The sequence below is a fragment of the Candidozyma auris genome, chromosome 7 (genome assembly GCF_003013715.1).
Source record: "Candidozyma auris chromosome 7, complete sequence".
Lineage (NCBI taxonomy): Eukaryota > Fungi > Ascomycota > Pichiomycetes > Serinales > Metschnikowiaceae > Candidozyma > Candidozyma auris.
The window spans coordinates 766891-783035 of NC_072818.1; the positions used below are offsets into that span (position 1 = coordinate 766891).

The 16145-nt window shown below is 46.6% G+C and overlaps 5 protein-coding genes across 5 annotated transcripts; 1 reads left to right on the forward strand and 4 right to left on the reverse strand. All coding sequences in view use genetic code 12, as the record gives it.

Annotated features, from left to right (window-relative positions):
• Positions 1–135: 135 nt before the first annotated feature.
• On the reverse strand, positions 136–1116 carry CJI96_0005457 (uncharacterized protein; the record flags this gene model as incomplete). Its single annotated transcript, XM_029036456.2, has 1 exon — positions 136–1116. One exon carries the CDS (start codon positions 1114–1116, stop codon positions 136–138), a length of 981 nt encoding a protein of 326 aa, XP_028889347.2.
• Positions 1117–2227: 1111 nt separating this feature from the next.
• Positions 2228–4984, reverse strand: CJI96_0005458 (uncharacterized protein; the record flags this gene model as incomplete). The annotated part of the gene is made up of 1 exon (XM_029036457.2): positions 2228–4984. One exon carries the CDS (start codon positions 4982–4984, stop codon positions 2228–2230), a length of 2757 nt encoding a protein of 918 aa, XP_028889348.2.
• A 1519-nt stretch (positions 4985–6503) lies between these two features.
• On the reverse strand, positions 6504–7625 carry PEX7 (Pex7p; the record flags this gene model as incomplete). The annotated part of the gene is made up of 1 exon (XM_029036458.2): positions 6504–7625. One exon carries the CDS (start codon positions 7623–7625, stop codon positions 6504–6506), a length of 1122 nt encoding a protein of 373 aa, XP_028889349.2.
• A 203-nt stretch (positions 7626–7828) lies between these two features.
• CJI96_0005460 (bifunctional choline kinase/ethanolamine kinase) lies at positions 7829–9463 on the reverse strand (the record flags this gene model as incomplete). The annotated part of the gene is made up of 1 exon (XM_029036459.2): positions 7829–9463. The coding sequence occupies one exon, from the start codon at positions 9461–9463 to the stop codon at positions 7829–7831; it is 1635 nt and encodes a 544-aa protein (XP_028889350.2).
• Positions 9464–12992: 3529 nt separating this feature from the next.
• On the forward strand, positions 12993–16070 carry CJI96_0005461 (uncharacterized protein; the record flags this gene model as incomplete). Its single annotated transcript, XM_029036460.2, has 1 exon — positions 12993–16070. One exon carries the CDS (start codon positions 12993–12995, stop codon positions 16068–16070), a length of 3078 nt encoding a protein of 1025 aa, XP_028889351.2.
• Positions 16071–16145: the final 75 nt, after the last annotated feature.

Sequence of the window (16145 nt, forward strand, 5' to 3'; positions counted from 1 at the left end):
TGCATGGCTACTGCAATCTCCTAGTCAGCGTCCCGGCATTAAATAGTAGGCAAAAGTCTATAATACGCATACCAGTGCAAGCAGATTCACTAGAATCCAATGGATCATCTTGTCTCATCGATTTCTGGTCAACAATCACTTCTTCCCGCCCTTGATGTAGCTCTCAATATAGAATGCCGCGAACAACATGGTCAAAGGAGTCAAGTAGGCCACATTGATCATGAGAGGCATCGCCTGCTCAGCATTGTGGATGCAGTTGTTGTACGAGTTGCTCAGGGTGTCGTAGTACCACACAAAAGCGTGGAACACGGCCAAGGAGCCGCCAAACACAAACTGGCAGATTTGGAGCGAGGTGAGTATTCTTTTGGCTATCACTGGCACCCTCACTCTGATACAGCACAAGGAGAAGTAGAAATACATCAACGAGTGGATAAACGAGTTGAACACCACAAAAATCCAGATGGGAGGCGCCCTGTAACGGATGCCGCTCCACATACACATCATGGCGCCCGCATGGTGGTAGCTCTGCAAAAGCGACGAGGGCTTCCCCTTGAGCAAGATGATGATGGTGTCGATGACCTCGTAGAATTTCAGCATGTAGAACCACCAGCCGAGAATGGTCAAGTTCTTCGTCATGAAGTCCTGGTTGAAAACTCCGTTTTCCACGTCACACACGGCGTACACGAAATTCGAGAGCCTGCTCTGGGAGTTGTACCTCAACGACATGGAGGCCACCGTTTTGCCAAAGCACTGGAGCATGCTGACAAACGTCCACACCGAGTAGACGCAAAGAAACACGTTGTGCAAGAGCACGAACAACTTGAACAAGGGCGATTTTGCTATGTGGAACGGAGCGGGCGCCAAGCGCTTGACCTGGGTCTCGGTGAGTTTTTCATTCTCCAAGTGGGCTTTCTTCTTCTGCCTGGCGATCACTAAAGGATTGACGAAGTGCACCACGGAAAAGTACACGATGGCAATGGTCAAGGGCATAGACACTTTCATGGAGGCGTCGAAAACGGCCGCCAAAAGGGCGTTTTCAAAGGGAGCCGAGGGGGGCCCCAAGCTGGTGGATGGGTACTTGAAAAAGTCCGAGTGAGGAAGCCCAAAGTAGTGCATCCTGAGGGATAAAACTGGAATGTGGATGAGAAAGAAGAAGAAGAAAGAAAAGAAAGGGCAATGAAGCGAAGGAAAAAGAAGAGTGGGTTTTGGTTGGCAATTGGGGGTAGGATGGTAGCTAGATGACGGCACCGCTGCCTAATGCGGAAAGCGAAACGAAGAGGGTAGCGCCAGGCAGGTGGATGAGAGACGCTTTTTGGGCGCGAAGCCGTTGCAAGGGTGGGAAGTGCTCGAGGGTCAGGAGCACACACAATAGAGAACAATATAAATGCATAGTCCATATAAATAGTTATAGATAACGGAATACAGAATCCGAATTGTTCAAATTCCATCCATCGAAGTTGTTGGTTTTCTGCTCTCGGGTTTCTTCTTTTTTTTGTCCTTTCGCTCTTCCTCTTCGCTTCCTCGGCAGTAGATTAGCTTTTGGCGCCAGACTGCGGCGCTTGTCTCAGTGCGAAGCAGCTTCCCATGGGGCCACAAATCGACAGCAGAATTGGCACACAGAACCCAATTGGAGGATTTGGTGAGAGCTTTTCCATCTACAGCCAGCTAAAAAGTTCACTGTGCTAATTTCACTTCTCAATTGCTCTTGCTGAAAGTTTTGTGTAGCCATGTCTCACTCAGCTTCGCTTCGCTCGGCTCGCAAGAGGGAGGCACCGAATGTTGGGCTTTTGCTGCCCAATTCCGACCCCAGCCTTCGGAGCGCTCGGTCCACAAGAGAGAACACAAAAATGTCGTTTGACTAAAGCCCGGCGGGTATTTGTTTTCCTGTAAATTTACTAGAGTTTATTTTTTATACTTTTTTTTGTTTGTTGAAGTGTGCTTCTTTGTTCATTCGATTCTTTGTTCACTGTTTATGGTACTTCTTTTAGCTGTTCAATACGTATCGAAATTCACTCTCCCTCCACCGCTTGGCCCTGCAAGGTCTATTACTTCACCGCATCTGGTTTGCAGCCATTGCGGTTTGTGGAGCTACCTCTTGAAACAAAGAACCTTGATTGCCATCCTTTGCAATGGAAAGAACAATAACGACACATTACTCTTTACCAAGCTCTTCCTACACTGTAATTCTTATCCTTTACACTCTCAATCTCTTGTCATGATTCGTTACTTACCAGCAATTGGACTGGGAATTGCGCATGTCTGGGGCTAGCGGGGCCGCAAGACTGGGTATCTTTTTCATGGCGCTGACGTTGTTGGGCTGGTTGGTGATGGCCCGCAACGGTTGCATTTGTGGAGGCCTCGTTGGCGTTCTTTTGGGGGATCCTCTGGGGGACCCGCTGAATTCGCTCGTGTAACTTCGTACGGGCGATCTAGCAGGCGACCGCACTGGCGATCTCGTGGGAGACCGTGCGTAGTCCATGGCAACGTCTACATAGCGCTCGGGAGATCTCGTGGGCGATCTCACGGGAGACCGAACGGGGGAGTGGGCGGGAGATGCCATTGGTGTTGGTGGGAGCATCACCGAAGGGAGGATGGGATCGAAGTGCAATTCCTGCTTGTCCAAGATGAGGAAGCGCTGGTCTCTGAGGAAGATTGTCAAGTCAGCAATGGCCTTTTGGGCTTTGGCCACGTCAAACGAGCTCAAGAAGATTTGGTGGTATGGGAGTGGTTCCTTTGTTTCTGGATCGATGGGGTTGGCGTTCCATGAAAGCTCTACATCCAAAAGAAGTCTGAATGGGATGATGATTTTCTCCCTGATATCCTCGTTTTTCTCGTTGAAGGTGCTCTCGAACTTCCCAAGAGTAAATGTCACTTGGAACTCCCACGTTTGTGGAAGCATCGATGCCAACTTCATCGCACACTGGTGAGGCCTGCTGTCGTTGCCCTTGATCGCCAACAAATGGTAATTCTCGCCTTTGAACGAGTCTAGAGAAGCTGGGAAGTCGATGTAGGTGCTGAAGTCTGACTCCAAGTCGTTGACAAACCGGAGATTCTGGCCCTGTCTCCGAATAAGCATTCTGTAGTGACTCTTCAAAAGCCTGAATCCGACGCTGTTATAGATGGCGGACATCCCACGCAGCTGGGCCAATGTGTTCAGACAGCATTGGGCCACCAATTGGTCGATTTCGTATTTCACATACACGATATTCTTCAGGTTCTTCATTGGGCACTTGATCAACACATTGTTGTCTCTTCTGAAGGAATACAATATTCTGTCGTCGTTATTTTTGTCAGGATTTTTCCTCAGGCTCGAGAACTTAATGAATACATTGTATTTTTTCATGATCGACTGAATAATGGAGCCTCCGTTCCCGATGATGCTTTTATGGAAAACCTCAGGAATGTTGAACTCCATTTCCGCTGGCAACTCCATTTCAATGAGCGAAACGCTTTTCAGTAAAATATCAAACACGGAAGAAAGCTGTCTGTTCTTGACTCCCGCTGCAACTGCAATAGATGAGCAAATGGTGAAGTTGTACTCGTTATGAGGCTTGAATCTGATTTGGGGCATGTGGTTGAGCTGGTTCAAAATCTTGATGACTTTGCCGTTTTTTTTACCACTAAGAAATTCTCTGTGCTCATTGCGGAGCTCCATGCTTACTGAGAAGCGGAACTTCGAAGACTCGTCTGTATTGCTTTCTTCCGTAAATAAACAGCTGGCTTGAAATCCTGCAATGAGATCTTTGAGAAGCAGACGAACCTCACTCTTGAAGCCAACAATGCTCATTCCGTTGCAATTGTACGTGAGAATGCATGTCTTGCGGACGTTAATGAGCTTGATCAAATAGTACTCAAAATCGACAGATCTAAAGTTTGAAGGAAACTTGATATCCAAGCTGTAGTAGTTGCAACTGAGGTTGCTGATCTCTTGAATGGTCTTTTTGACTTCCTCCACGCTGTGACCCTGGACAACAACCCTGTTGTTCCTAGCTTCTCCAAGGCTTGGTATCAGAATGAAGGTGCCATGCTGAAGCATGAGCGACAGGATGTCTCTCTCCGAGTATAAAGTGATGATGTCAAGCTTGTCCTTGGAAAGCTCGATCTCCTGCAAATACAAATTTGCTTTGGAGTTCACTCTCGAGTCTACCGTTGCGATCAAGTCCAGAATAATGCGTTTTGCCAAAAGAATTTCGGGAATCCTTCTAGACGTAATCCATATATAGGAGTCCTCGTTTGTCTTTGCCACCTTGCAGTTGAAGTTAAAAGGCATCAAAGCTGGCAAGTATATGTTCACATTCAGCTGGCGAGCAACCTCGCCAAAGTTGGCGAAGTTGACTCCTCCCAAACCGGGAAGTAAAGATAAGGGCACCCCGATTCTGTGCACTTTAAACCCATGCAACGAGGCGTCAACCAAAATTCGGCACTCTGTTTCTGCCACCCTAAGATTCTCCGTTGGCCCTGCTATGTACAAGGCGAAGGGCGAATCGGTGAGTGGGACCGCCGAAGCCTGCAAGTTCTTAAAGTCGATATGTTTGTCGCTGATCATGATCTCCACCTGGCATTTTGTAGCTATCGCTTCGATTCTCAGCACGAATTCCGGCCCTATCTGAGCAAAATCAGCATCAGAAAGGGCAATCTTTTTAACGTCCACCCTGAAGTAAGTGCGCAATAGCTCGATCCTTGAGATATTTATGAATGTTTCCAGCCCGTTTATCAGAATGGTGATGAGCTGATTGGAAAGCTGTGGCTCGACCAACTTGACGTGGTTCACGTCGTCCATTCCGTTATGGTTGAGTTTCCTTACTGTATTCCTCAAAGGCGCCATGTTGTCCATGATTCTGACATTGGGAGAGGGACATGGAATCAACGTGGGAGTGTAAGCAGCCAGGCTCTGCCAGAGGCCAAAGTCGGACTCGAATAACCCAGCCAGCGGGTTTACCAAGTAGGAATGCTCCAACGAGAGAATAACGAGATTGGAGTCCATGGAGGGGGGAAAGGTTGAAGAAGAAGGTCTCTGGATGTGATAGCAAAGGTGTTGGAGAGTATGACCTATATAAAAGGGGCCTTTTTGCAAAACGGTTTGAGCAAGAAAAAATGGCTGCAAATGTCAATAGGTAAACAAGCGTATGCACCAGGTGCCTATTAGACTTCCCGAAAGAGGAAATTGATAACAGCAGCGCAGGAGACGCCTGCCTCTTTGGGAAAAGACATTAAACCAGGTGCAGGATGGTATGGTCTTGGTGCCTGGTTGCGGTTGGTGAAGGGAAGAATTTTGAAGGCTTTGGGGAGATTATGACATATCACACATAGCAGGCAATGATCAGTGTGTTCGGTAAATCTCCTTATGGGAAGAGGAGGAGGGGGTAAGGTGTTGACAATCTTTTGAGATGAAGCCACAAACAGACCATCTTTTAGAAATCACTGAGAAAGTTATAAGAGCTCCTTTGCAAAAGGCGATAGATGCTCCTTGGGTTTTGTGTGACTCTAGGTTGAAGCAGAAACTTGTTTTCAAGTCTAGAAGCATATATATGGTGCATCGTGGAGTGTCAACATCCATCAGCTGTAGTACAACTACTGTACAACTCGCCAAGCAGTAAGAAGGCTTCGTTATTCCATCGATATTGATATTATTCTGATTTGTATTTTTTCTCATTCGTGGGTGCCAGTCTTCGAAGAAACATACTGGAAGGTCAGATTACTGTTTTTGAGGATGGCTCCGTACGGGCCAATCCACTATACGATTTGCTTCACTTACAAAAGCAAGATTCCTATCACTCCAACTTGCCTCAACTATCAATGAACGACTCTTTACACTTCTACTTGATTTTCAACAGAGTGGCGTTGATTTATCGCATACAACATTGTAAACGGTTCCCGATCCACTTCCAGAGGCAGCAATGGAGTTGTAGTATTGATCTATGGTCTCTCTTCAATTGACAACGATCGTACTTCATAATCTCATTGATGTTTGTCCTTTAAGAATGGCTAATTTGATAGACTCACCGTGATGGAAGTTCCTTGCGTTAACCTCACACTATCTAAAGATCAATATCTTGTTTGAACTTAATTCTAGTTTATCCCCTCAGAACTCATTATCACCCCATGAGTTTTGCAGTCAAGTAAAAGTGCTTCTCACTATACTCGAACCGAAATGGACTTTGTTCAATCAAGATGTTGAGGATCTCACACTTATAATACTGTTTCTTTACTTGTCTAAGAAGACCATGCAAATTAATGTCGCTGTTAGTTCCAATTCTAATTTTGAGCCTTCCAGTTGTCTGATTATATAAAGCCCGACGGTCCGTATAACATATCAATTTGTAGGCATGAAATAGCTAAGTATTTCAAGAAGTGTGGCTTGAACGAGGTGAAAGCGTCACGAACCGACCTTCGTCTAAGTTGAGATCAATTGTTTCTAAACCTTGTAGTCAGGACGTATGCATCGACTAAAGAACCTCATAAATATCATCCATTGATTTTTGTAGAGCATAATCAATTTGTTATCACCTTGGTGGAACCCTCTTCGTGTCCCAGATGTACACCATCTCGTCCCAACCCGTGGTTGCACACCACCCCGGATCTCCCCAGAGACTGTAGTCACAACCCAAAACAAACTCACGGTGCTGTCGCATCACACCTTTGCAGCCGCTACCACCATTATGCAAAAAGCGAGCCTTGTCGTCCAGCTGGTCGATCCAAACCCGGGATGTCATGTCATAAGACGTGGAAAGTAGTTCCTGGCCCAGGTGGGGAGACCAAACGACCTTTCTCACGGCAAATTCGTGCCCTAGCAACTCGTTAAGTGGAGTCGGGCCACGTAAGTGGTATGCTGGCAGAGGCTGGCCCGGAATTAGGTTATCGAGTTTAGCTATCATTCGCAAATCCCACACCCTCACCGACTTGTCCGTGCCCGCAGACGCTACAATGTTGGGCTTGTATTTGTTCCAATCACAAGATAGCGCCTCGAGTCCGCCGTGAGCTACAAAGTCAAGCTGGAGCGGCTGCGGAGCACGAATATCCCATATATTAACATGCGACGACCCATTGCAACTGATGATCGTCAGCGGTGAATGCGGCGAGAATGTCGCGTTGTAAACACACTGAGCTGTGTTGAAGGCGGCCTGGCCCTGTTTATGGCTTGTTGGAGGCGCCGGCTGCGAGTTGGAAGCCTTGGCACTATGGTCCACTTTTGAACTCAACGTGAGCATCGATTGTTGTCTCGAAGGAACCCAGAGTTTGATGTTACCGTCCCACGAGGACGTGACAAAATTCTGTTTTTCAACCAAATTCCAATTGACAGAGAAAACCTCTCGCTGGTGCTCTTTCCAGTTCATCACAGGGAATTGCGGCACTTTGGCGTCGAAAAGCTTCACCAGACCGTCTCCCAGAGCCACAGCTAGCTGGTTTTCGTTAATTTCGCTCCAAGAAGTATCAAAAAGCCCATCCTGGGTTTCCCATGCGATATCGTTGTGGATCTGGCCGCTTGGGTCTATCGATAGAACAAAGAGTTTCCCGTTTCCCACGAGCCCGTAATTGGCTGCTGTGGCCACCGCAAGCTTGTTGTCGAAAAAAGGTGAGTATCGCACGCCGTAGCCGTTGTAACCTGCGGTTCTGAAGGAAAGCATTTGGATGGGTCAGGTTGGCTTGAAAGTGTTGATAATTGAGGGTCTACTTTGAGTGCGCACTACTACTGATGGGACCCCAGAGTCAATGCACTGTTGATTCGATCAACCGATTATATACAGAGATCTATGAAACATATTTAGACGTGGTCTAGTGATACACCCACGAGCGTCTTGCTACTCAATGTCTCTCACGTCTGCGACATCTAAATGTCAAATGTGCGTGTGTCGAGGAACTTGATGAGATTGTGGTGCTCGGGGCGGATGTCGTTGATGCTCAAAAGCCCGAACGAGATCATGTCGCCGACAATTAAGGCAGCCTTTTGCTGCGAGTACTTAAGGTAGTCAAACTCGTCGTCGGTGGATGCAATTATCTCGTCGTCATCTACCACGGCGATGTCGTCGACACTCAAGGCGTCGATACCCGTGGTGATTTTAAAGGTACTTGTAACACCCTTCTCTTCGGAGTTAGACCCTAAAGCCGATGCGTCGGTAGATTTAGGTGGCCCGTTTTGAAGAAGTCCCCAGATGCACCAGAAGAACTGAACTGTGGACCGCCACAATATCACTTCATTGTAGAGCTTCTTCACCTCGTATTCTTGCATCTGCAGCACGTCCGACTCATTAATTGAAGGTTTGCTTATTGTCTTTAAGTTGGATGTAGGGATCCTGAAGTCGTACTCAATGTACGACTTGATCAAGTTGATGATCTCCTCCTGTTTTGGATACGCCTCCTCGTGGATAACATGAGGCTGCTTCTCGTCAGCGTAGTCTGACATCCACTCGGCAAAGTGATCAGCGATATCAAATGCTGGGAAGTTTGCACCAGAGTACTCGAAATCAATCACTGCCAAGTCATTGTCTCTTCTGTTGGTGGTGCTGATCATGCTGCCCTCGGGCGCAGGCTGTATCACCTCTTCGGGGTCAAAAGTGTTTCTCAAAAGCAAATTGCCGTACTGGGTATCGTTATGGCAAAACTTGTAGTTCTCGGAGAATCTTGCCTGGTCATACTTGGCAAAGAGCCAGTCCTTGTAAGCATGAAGCAATTGTTTGAACTGGGGCCACGGCAAAAGCAAAATATCGGTGATTTCGCTTTCTTTATACATGGGCAAGAAGTCCCGTTCGAAATTGCCCAACCACTTGAAGATCTGAATCCACGCCTGCGGAAGCTCGCAAGCACGATCCTTCTCGTCCAAATCAATTTTGTAATGCAAATCCTTCATTCTGCGCCCAATCATCTGGGAAATCACCGGGCTCCGCACATCGTCCTTGGTCATCGTGACGAAACCTTCCAAAAACTGCTCAAAGCGGCCATTGGAGAAGATTCCCAAAAGTTTGGGCCCGATTTTCTTGGGCGAAAGCTTCACCAAGATCCCTAGCTCGTAGTCACGATCAATGATCGACTCCACGTTCTTACCGTACACTCTCAACAACAACGACGGCGCAGAGGTCACGGGGTCCTTCAACTCCACCTTGTATATGCTGTTGGTAAGTGCTCCCGAGATACGAGTCACCACAACGTTTTGCACGGTCAAGTGCTTCTTGTGCCATTTGCTGATCCTGAGGGCTCTAATGAGGGCAATGAGCTCCTGCTTGAAAAAATCCAACGGCAACGTGTTATCTAGCGTCACCAGCACCAGGGGAATCGTCATCTCTGCTCCATGCTCGAAATGCTGCTGCGTTAGCGTGAGACTAGCCAACGACGAGGACGAGAGTGATCTCCTCAGACCCAACGAGGGTCTTCTTGTAGCCAGCGTGGAGCGAGAGTTAGCGGTCGAGTTTCTGGTTCTCGACCGAGAACGTGACCTTGACCGAGTGGTCTCGTAGGGAGTGATTTCCATGGCGAAGACGAAGTGGTAGTAATAAGAGTTGTCAGATTAGATTGGCTAATAATCTGTGAGATTATGTCTTGCGACCTATTCCGGTATATGGGTAGGCAGGGGAAAGTGAAGGGGACATGGGTAGATAGACGTTGGGCTTGGAAAACTGAGTATTCAGGGGTTCTGATATGTTTATTAGGTACTGCTGAGTGTGATAATGTGATTTTTATGAGAATTTGTGGAACTTTTGTGTAACTTACACGGGCGCCTGTAATGGTAGATTTCGCAGCCAAATGCATGGAAGTACATCGAAGGTACATGTGTTGATGATATGAGGTAAATGTATGGCAAGTGATGAAGAATGGTGAAGATTACTTATTGAGGGTGACGAAGTATTAGAGGCACAATTAACTGCCTTTCTTGTGAATTGTAGACGGTTTTGCCGCCCAGAGATTGCGCAAAGATTGGTGAAAATTTTGGTACCGATCTGGTGATATTTGCAGCCATTACGAGACACTATAAGTGACTTCGGATGAGCCTAACATTGTACTTAGGTTGTGCAAAGTATTCATTGTGGATACGTAGTCGTGATTTTGTAATACAGTGAGATCACTTACTTGCTTGGTACAGCTGATTCTCTTGTCTGGACATTAAAGAACCGATGTGCTGATATCCAAGTTACATACTATTGTATTGGAGAATTTTAGATTCTTTTTTTCTCGAAACTACTACTCTTTGAGTGGTTCTCCGATTCCTTACCGGGTTCTTTCTGGAAAGCCAGAGAGCTGGGTTTTAGCCAAAAAAGGTGTCAGTTGGATGAACAGTCTCTAGAATATTTGCCGATACTATTGTATAATAGACATATTGTACAAAATGAACGTATTCAATTGCGTTCAGTCTGCTTGAACTATACCTGTTTGCCAGCATAATGTGATTTTGATTACACATTACTCATTTTCGGATCACTAAAGCTATTGCAGCTACGACAGCCCTCAAGACAAGAATAATTGGGAAAACCTGTGTTGACGTTCAAAAAGAACAGTCCATTGAAGGAAGAATCTTGGTGAATGTTCTTTTTTTATCATTCAGAATCAAACGGGCTGAACTTCATTTCAAAGTTAAAAAAAAATTGAATAGTTTCCAGGACCATGAGAAACAATTTCATTGATAGTCACCCACAAGCAACTCTGTTAAAATGTTACCTCCTTCGATCAATTCTGCCCTTTGTAATTGTCCTACCCGACCCAACTTGAAAATGTCCAACATTATCTGTAGATAATGAGACACCTATTGTAAACAAGCCTCTCTACATACTCCTTCATACCAATACATACATAGACAAAGCGAAACAGTCTGTACATAGAAAGGTCTTCGCTTGCCCATGTCTCATCTTAGACTCAACAATAACCAATCCATACACTAAGTAATCACAGCAGGTAGAGAACACAAGCAAACGGCAGAGAAACAGATAAGCAGCAAGGATAAGCGGCCACAAAGACGTTAAGGAATACGAGTCCTTCATTTTTTGGAGAGCAGCAGATAACGCAAGAGATAACAAAGGGTGTCAAGAGCAAGAAGCACAAAAGTGCAGCGGTAAAGGTAAGACAAGTTCAAAGGTTACCATCGGAGGTCAACACCAGCCAGATTCCAGCCGCTTACAAAAACCGAGCAAGAATTGACAATTTCAAAGGCTCTCTAAGAACTACAGGATTATCGTCAATGGAACCATTGCAGGCTTTATTTCGACCATCACATCTCGTTCCCATTATCTCATCCTCGGGTCCAAATGTGTGCGAACTGTGTGTCTCAAACAGGAATCTGAGCACCCGATGAGGCAAGAGCAAGCAAGGCGGAAAAGCTTTAGGCTTAGCGTTGGAGAAGAAGTTCTGTCAGAGATGAACAGCGAAGACGAGGAGAAACGTTTATAGAAACAACATGAGACAACGATTGAGGGAAGCATGAGTTGGACTTGGCCCAGGAGCATCGGCTGGCCCGGTAATGGCTGCGAAAATATATTAAAGAAAGTAAATAAATAAATAAATGAACAAATGTACCACTACCACAACCACACCACCTTCTTTCCTTGATCTCAGTCCGATCTCGTATAAACATCCCCCACATCAAGCTTCATGACCTCATACCAAACTGTCCTTGTGAGAGCCTCCTTTGAGTTTTTTTCCACCCGCTGACCCCCTTCCATTGGCTCATTGACGGGTGTCTCAGCCACCACCGCGCACACGATCGGCCCAGGGCGCAAACACCACACAATGTGGGCCCGGCAGAACACCAGGCTGCCCACGTTACAAAATTGCCTCAGATGCCCCAGTTACAAAATTGGCCAAGTTACAAAATGCAATTGTTCCAATAGCCCAATTGCCTCGATTGCCTCGATTGCCTCAGTTGCAATTGCCCATTTGCTCTGGTCATCAAATGCACAGAGACGTTGCCGTTTTTCGTTTTCTGTGTTTTTCGTCTCTCTCCCTGACGCTCTCTCTGGTTCGTTTCTGCCTGCCGCTCCCTCCGTGGGCTTGCCGCCAGGCGCCTGCGCTTCCTGAGGCTGCCGATTTCGCAGCCAGGATGAGCTCCAGCGATGACACTTGAGCTTTGGCTTTCTTTCCACGTGAGGGGTTTTACTGTCAAGTTGGCTTTATCTTGCTTGCTTTATTCTTCCTCTTTTTCTTTTTTTCTTTTTTTTTACCTTTTTCTTTTTTTTCTTGCTTTGCTTCTTTTCTTATGCTGCTTTCCTTACTTTCTTCTCCTTCCTTCTCTGTGCCTGCCCTGCCCACTTCGCACCCGCTTCTCAATTGGGCCTCTCAGAGCTCCTTTGGGCGGCCAGGGCCACCTCCAGATGCCCCCAAGCCACCAGCCAATATCCACAGCGATGCCACGAGCTTCAGCTCAAGTGAGCATTCTTACTCTAATAATCTTTTCCTTTTTTTTTCTTTTTTTTTGGTACAAATTCAACCTTATTATATCTCCTTCAATTTCATTCCTCCAACGTTTTTCTCTTCTTCGTCTTCCGCACAGCTTCGACCCTGTCTCTCCTGTCGACTCGCCTCACTCTCACTTTCTTTTGTTTTTTTTAGCTTCCTGCCTGCCTGCCTGCCTGCCTGCCGCCTGCTGGACCTGTACCGCTACAGTGGTGTTTGGTTATCACCAGCAATCTGCTGCCGGGTGCTTCTTTGCTTCACTTCTTTTCTTCGCCTGCTTGCTTGTCAGTTTTCCTTTAATCCTTTGGGTCATCCATTTCGTTTTTTTTTTTATTTCAGAACATCTTTCTTCTTCACTGTTTCGGTGCTCCTGTCCCTCGCTTAAGCTTACTGGCGTGTTTTACCATCCTCACTTGTGCCAAACACCTTTGAATCTTCCCAGCACTAGCCGAAGTCGGGACTCTCGGTTGTTGACTTTGAAATCCGTCGCTTTGCTCCTTCGTTGACCTTTTTTTTTCCAATTCCCGTCCTGCCAATTTGTACTGTCTGTTGAAAATCGCTTCCTAGTTCCCACTCCTGTCGCCTAAGTCTAACAAGCTCACGCTCCCCCCCTTGGCCCCATGCCCATCATACGGTCCTCCTCACTGAGTCGCCGCAAACTGTTGCGTCTGGCAAGGCTGCTGTCGCTGTTGGCGTCTCAGAGCACCTACACGGCCGACGGCTCGGCTCTGGCGATGCTGTTTCTGCCGAAACAGCATCACGACGCTCTGGCCCTGCAAAAGCCGTCTCCCGACGACGACCGCCTGATCAAGTTGCTCTTGAAACAGTACAAGAAGCTCGAGCTTGCCTTGTCGAAGTTCAGCTCCAAGCACAACTCCGTGACAAAGGCCAACTTGCTTAGAACCGTGTTGCTCCCGTTTCTTCGCCTGCACCCGCCTTTAGAATCAACCTTTCTGCCGTCCCTGAAGCTCTACGCCAGTTTTTGCTCCGTTTCAACGTCTATCTTGGGCAAGTGGTGGCGCCTGTTGCTTCTGGCCTTGGTGTCTCAGAACCAGACCTCCCCGGTGTCTGCTCTGGACAGAAATGCCTACTTAGAGTGCATATCTCGCATCATGGCTTTACGAGAATGGGTATCTGCCGATTCTGAGGCTCTGGCGGTGTTCTCTTCGTGTCTAGCGGATACGCTAGATTTCTGTGTGCGCCGGGTGCAATCGTTGAAGATCGTGCCCATTTCTATGTGTGCATTTGTGGGCAAGGTTTTCGCATATGCTTTTTTCAACTTGCCCCATGTTTGCAATGCCTTGTTGTTTTTGCTCAATGTCAAGCAGGCTCTGGTGCTGGCGTTGGTGTCGTACTGTGAAGAGCCTTCTACAAGTGAGGTAGCGGACGCAAAGGCCGCATTCCCCAAACACCTATCGCATCTCATCGCTTTTAAGGGCCTAGATAATGTTCCCAAGGCGAAGCAGGGGGTAATCAACTCGATCCCACCGCCGTCTCATCCCGTCAAGGGCATTCGTGACCCTAGCGGCGTCTGGGTACGTAAATGGTCTTGTTCAGATAGCGATATCTTCAATTCTTTTTTTCGTCATTACATCAGCCTTGCCGATATGTTCTTGGCCAATGCCAACCGCAACAGGGAGGTGTTGCCTGCGGTGCTTCCTGGTTTCTATATCATTGCAACTCACGTTTATCAGGTTTTTGAGTACTCCATCAACAGAATAGTTCACAACATGAGGAATCCAGAAATTCCAGCGGGAACCGTTCCTCCTGTGTCTGCTCAAAGTCCATCGAAGCCATCATCCCCGCCACGAACAAATAAACTGCCAGCATCTCCGGCAACAGCGGGGCCTGTTCCTCAGCTGTCCAACTCGTATCCGTTCAAATCGAACGATACAAATTATACTTGCATTTCAAAGATTCTCAAAACCACCAGAGATATCAGTTTCTCCTCCATTCCATTCGCAAACAATCTCACCCGCTTTATAGACTCGATGTTTGTGAATATTGCTCGCTCCACCAGTATTTATGACTGCAACCGAAACGGGCTCATTCTCAGTCTAGTTCATGTGCATTCAACCCATGTTTTTGACACGAGTAATATTGACTGGGATTTTTGGTTAGGCTGTGTCTATCTCATGCTCTCCGAGACCCACCATCTTCAAATCACACAAAGAAGCATGGCATTCTTGTTCAACGTCTGGGACAGGATCCCTGACCAATTGTGCAAAGTGGAAGTGCCGCAATCGATTCTGTATTTGAAGGGCTGGCTCAGGGACCCGCTGGAGAGCATCAAGATGAACTTTTCAAACTGGTTGACCTCAACAGAAGTATGGATGAAATTCTTTTTACATTGGAACCCCATAGTCAGATCTTATTTCTTGCGGCTTTTGGTTTGGAGAGTCATTGGCATAAACAACTATGAGTCTTCATCTTCGATTCAAACTACGCGAAGAAGTAAGGTGAAGCTCGATGGCATGTTCGATGCCTTGAAGCAAAAGAAGAATCTCCTAACTCCGGAGTTGAACTTGTCTCCGGACAGCCCAATGGTAAATCGAAAGTTTGGGATTTTGCCTTTGAACCCTGCTCTGACTTACTTGGGCCCCGATGACATTGCAACTAGTTACTTGACAGGAAATGCAACAAGAACTAGTGACCTCAGAAAGACGCATCCATATGAAGTGTTCGATGAAGCCATTTACTCTTGCACATCTTTACCCAGCTCTCCAGCTCAGCAGAATGGAAAGATAAGTCCAGCTATGACCCCACTCGGGAAGGCGCAAAAGAACGGGTCATTAATTAATTCCTTAAGCAAGTTCTTCAAAGGCTTATCTACGGAAGACAAAGGCTCGAACATGGGATTGCAGCCTCCACAAACTTTTGCTGAAAGAAAACCGCCAACGCATATGAAACGCAATTCTCGGTCATTCAGCTCGTTAACCAGTTCTCCAAGAATCCCATCGAGAAACTCAAGTCCCAGTCTAGCATCGCATCGTTCAGTGTCTACAGACTCTTCTGTTACATCGGACTCTGAGTCGTCCATGTCTGACTTCATTGCGTCATCTAGCTCATCGTTTTCATCGAGATCCTCAAAGCATACTCAACCGCCAGAGCTTTTGAAAGTGCCTCCAGAAATTGTTCGTCCAATATTTAAATTCGATATTATTATCGATAATGAGGTATTGGCTCATAAGTTCACTCAAATGCAAAAGGCAAACGCTTCAGATATTAGTGGAAAGTTCTACATGCAAGGACAAAACTACTTGCCTTCATCGTTACCGAAGGCAGTCAAGGTCCCATCTGTTTCTGTCTTTCTCAATTCAGATATCTACAACCCTTTTTACATAAGCACCGACAACTACCTTATTGATGAGGAGATCTTTGACGAAGGAGAAGAGAGTGAAAAGAAGCACTTCGTCAAGGAGATCACCCACTGGTGCACCAACAAAGCGTCATTGCAGTGTTTGGGTAAAGCTATCAATGAGTGGAATCTGATTGTTGAAGAATTTGAGCGCTTTTTGTTCCACACCATCGAGGCTGATCAAGCTAACTACATGGCCACAATGTCATCAATACCTGGCGAGGATGTTGAAGGATCTCCCAAGAAAAAGGAAATCAACGAGGAGGAGTACTTCCAACGACTTGTTCCGTTCCTCCCGATTGACAGTTTCACGGAGCTCAAGCTACTCAATGCGTCATAATTATTTACATGGATACCTCATACAATTCAAATTTCATTATCGTTACACATCTATTGTTCTCGTAAACCCGTGACC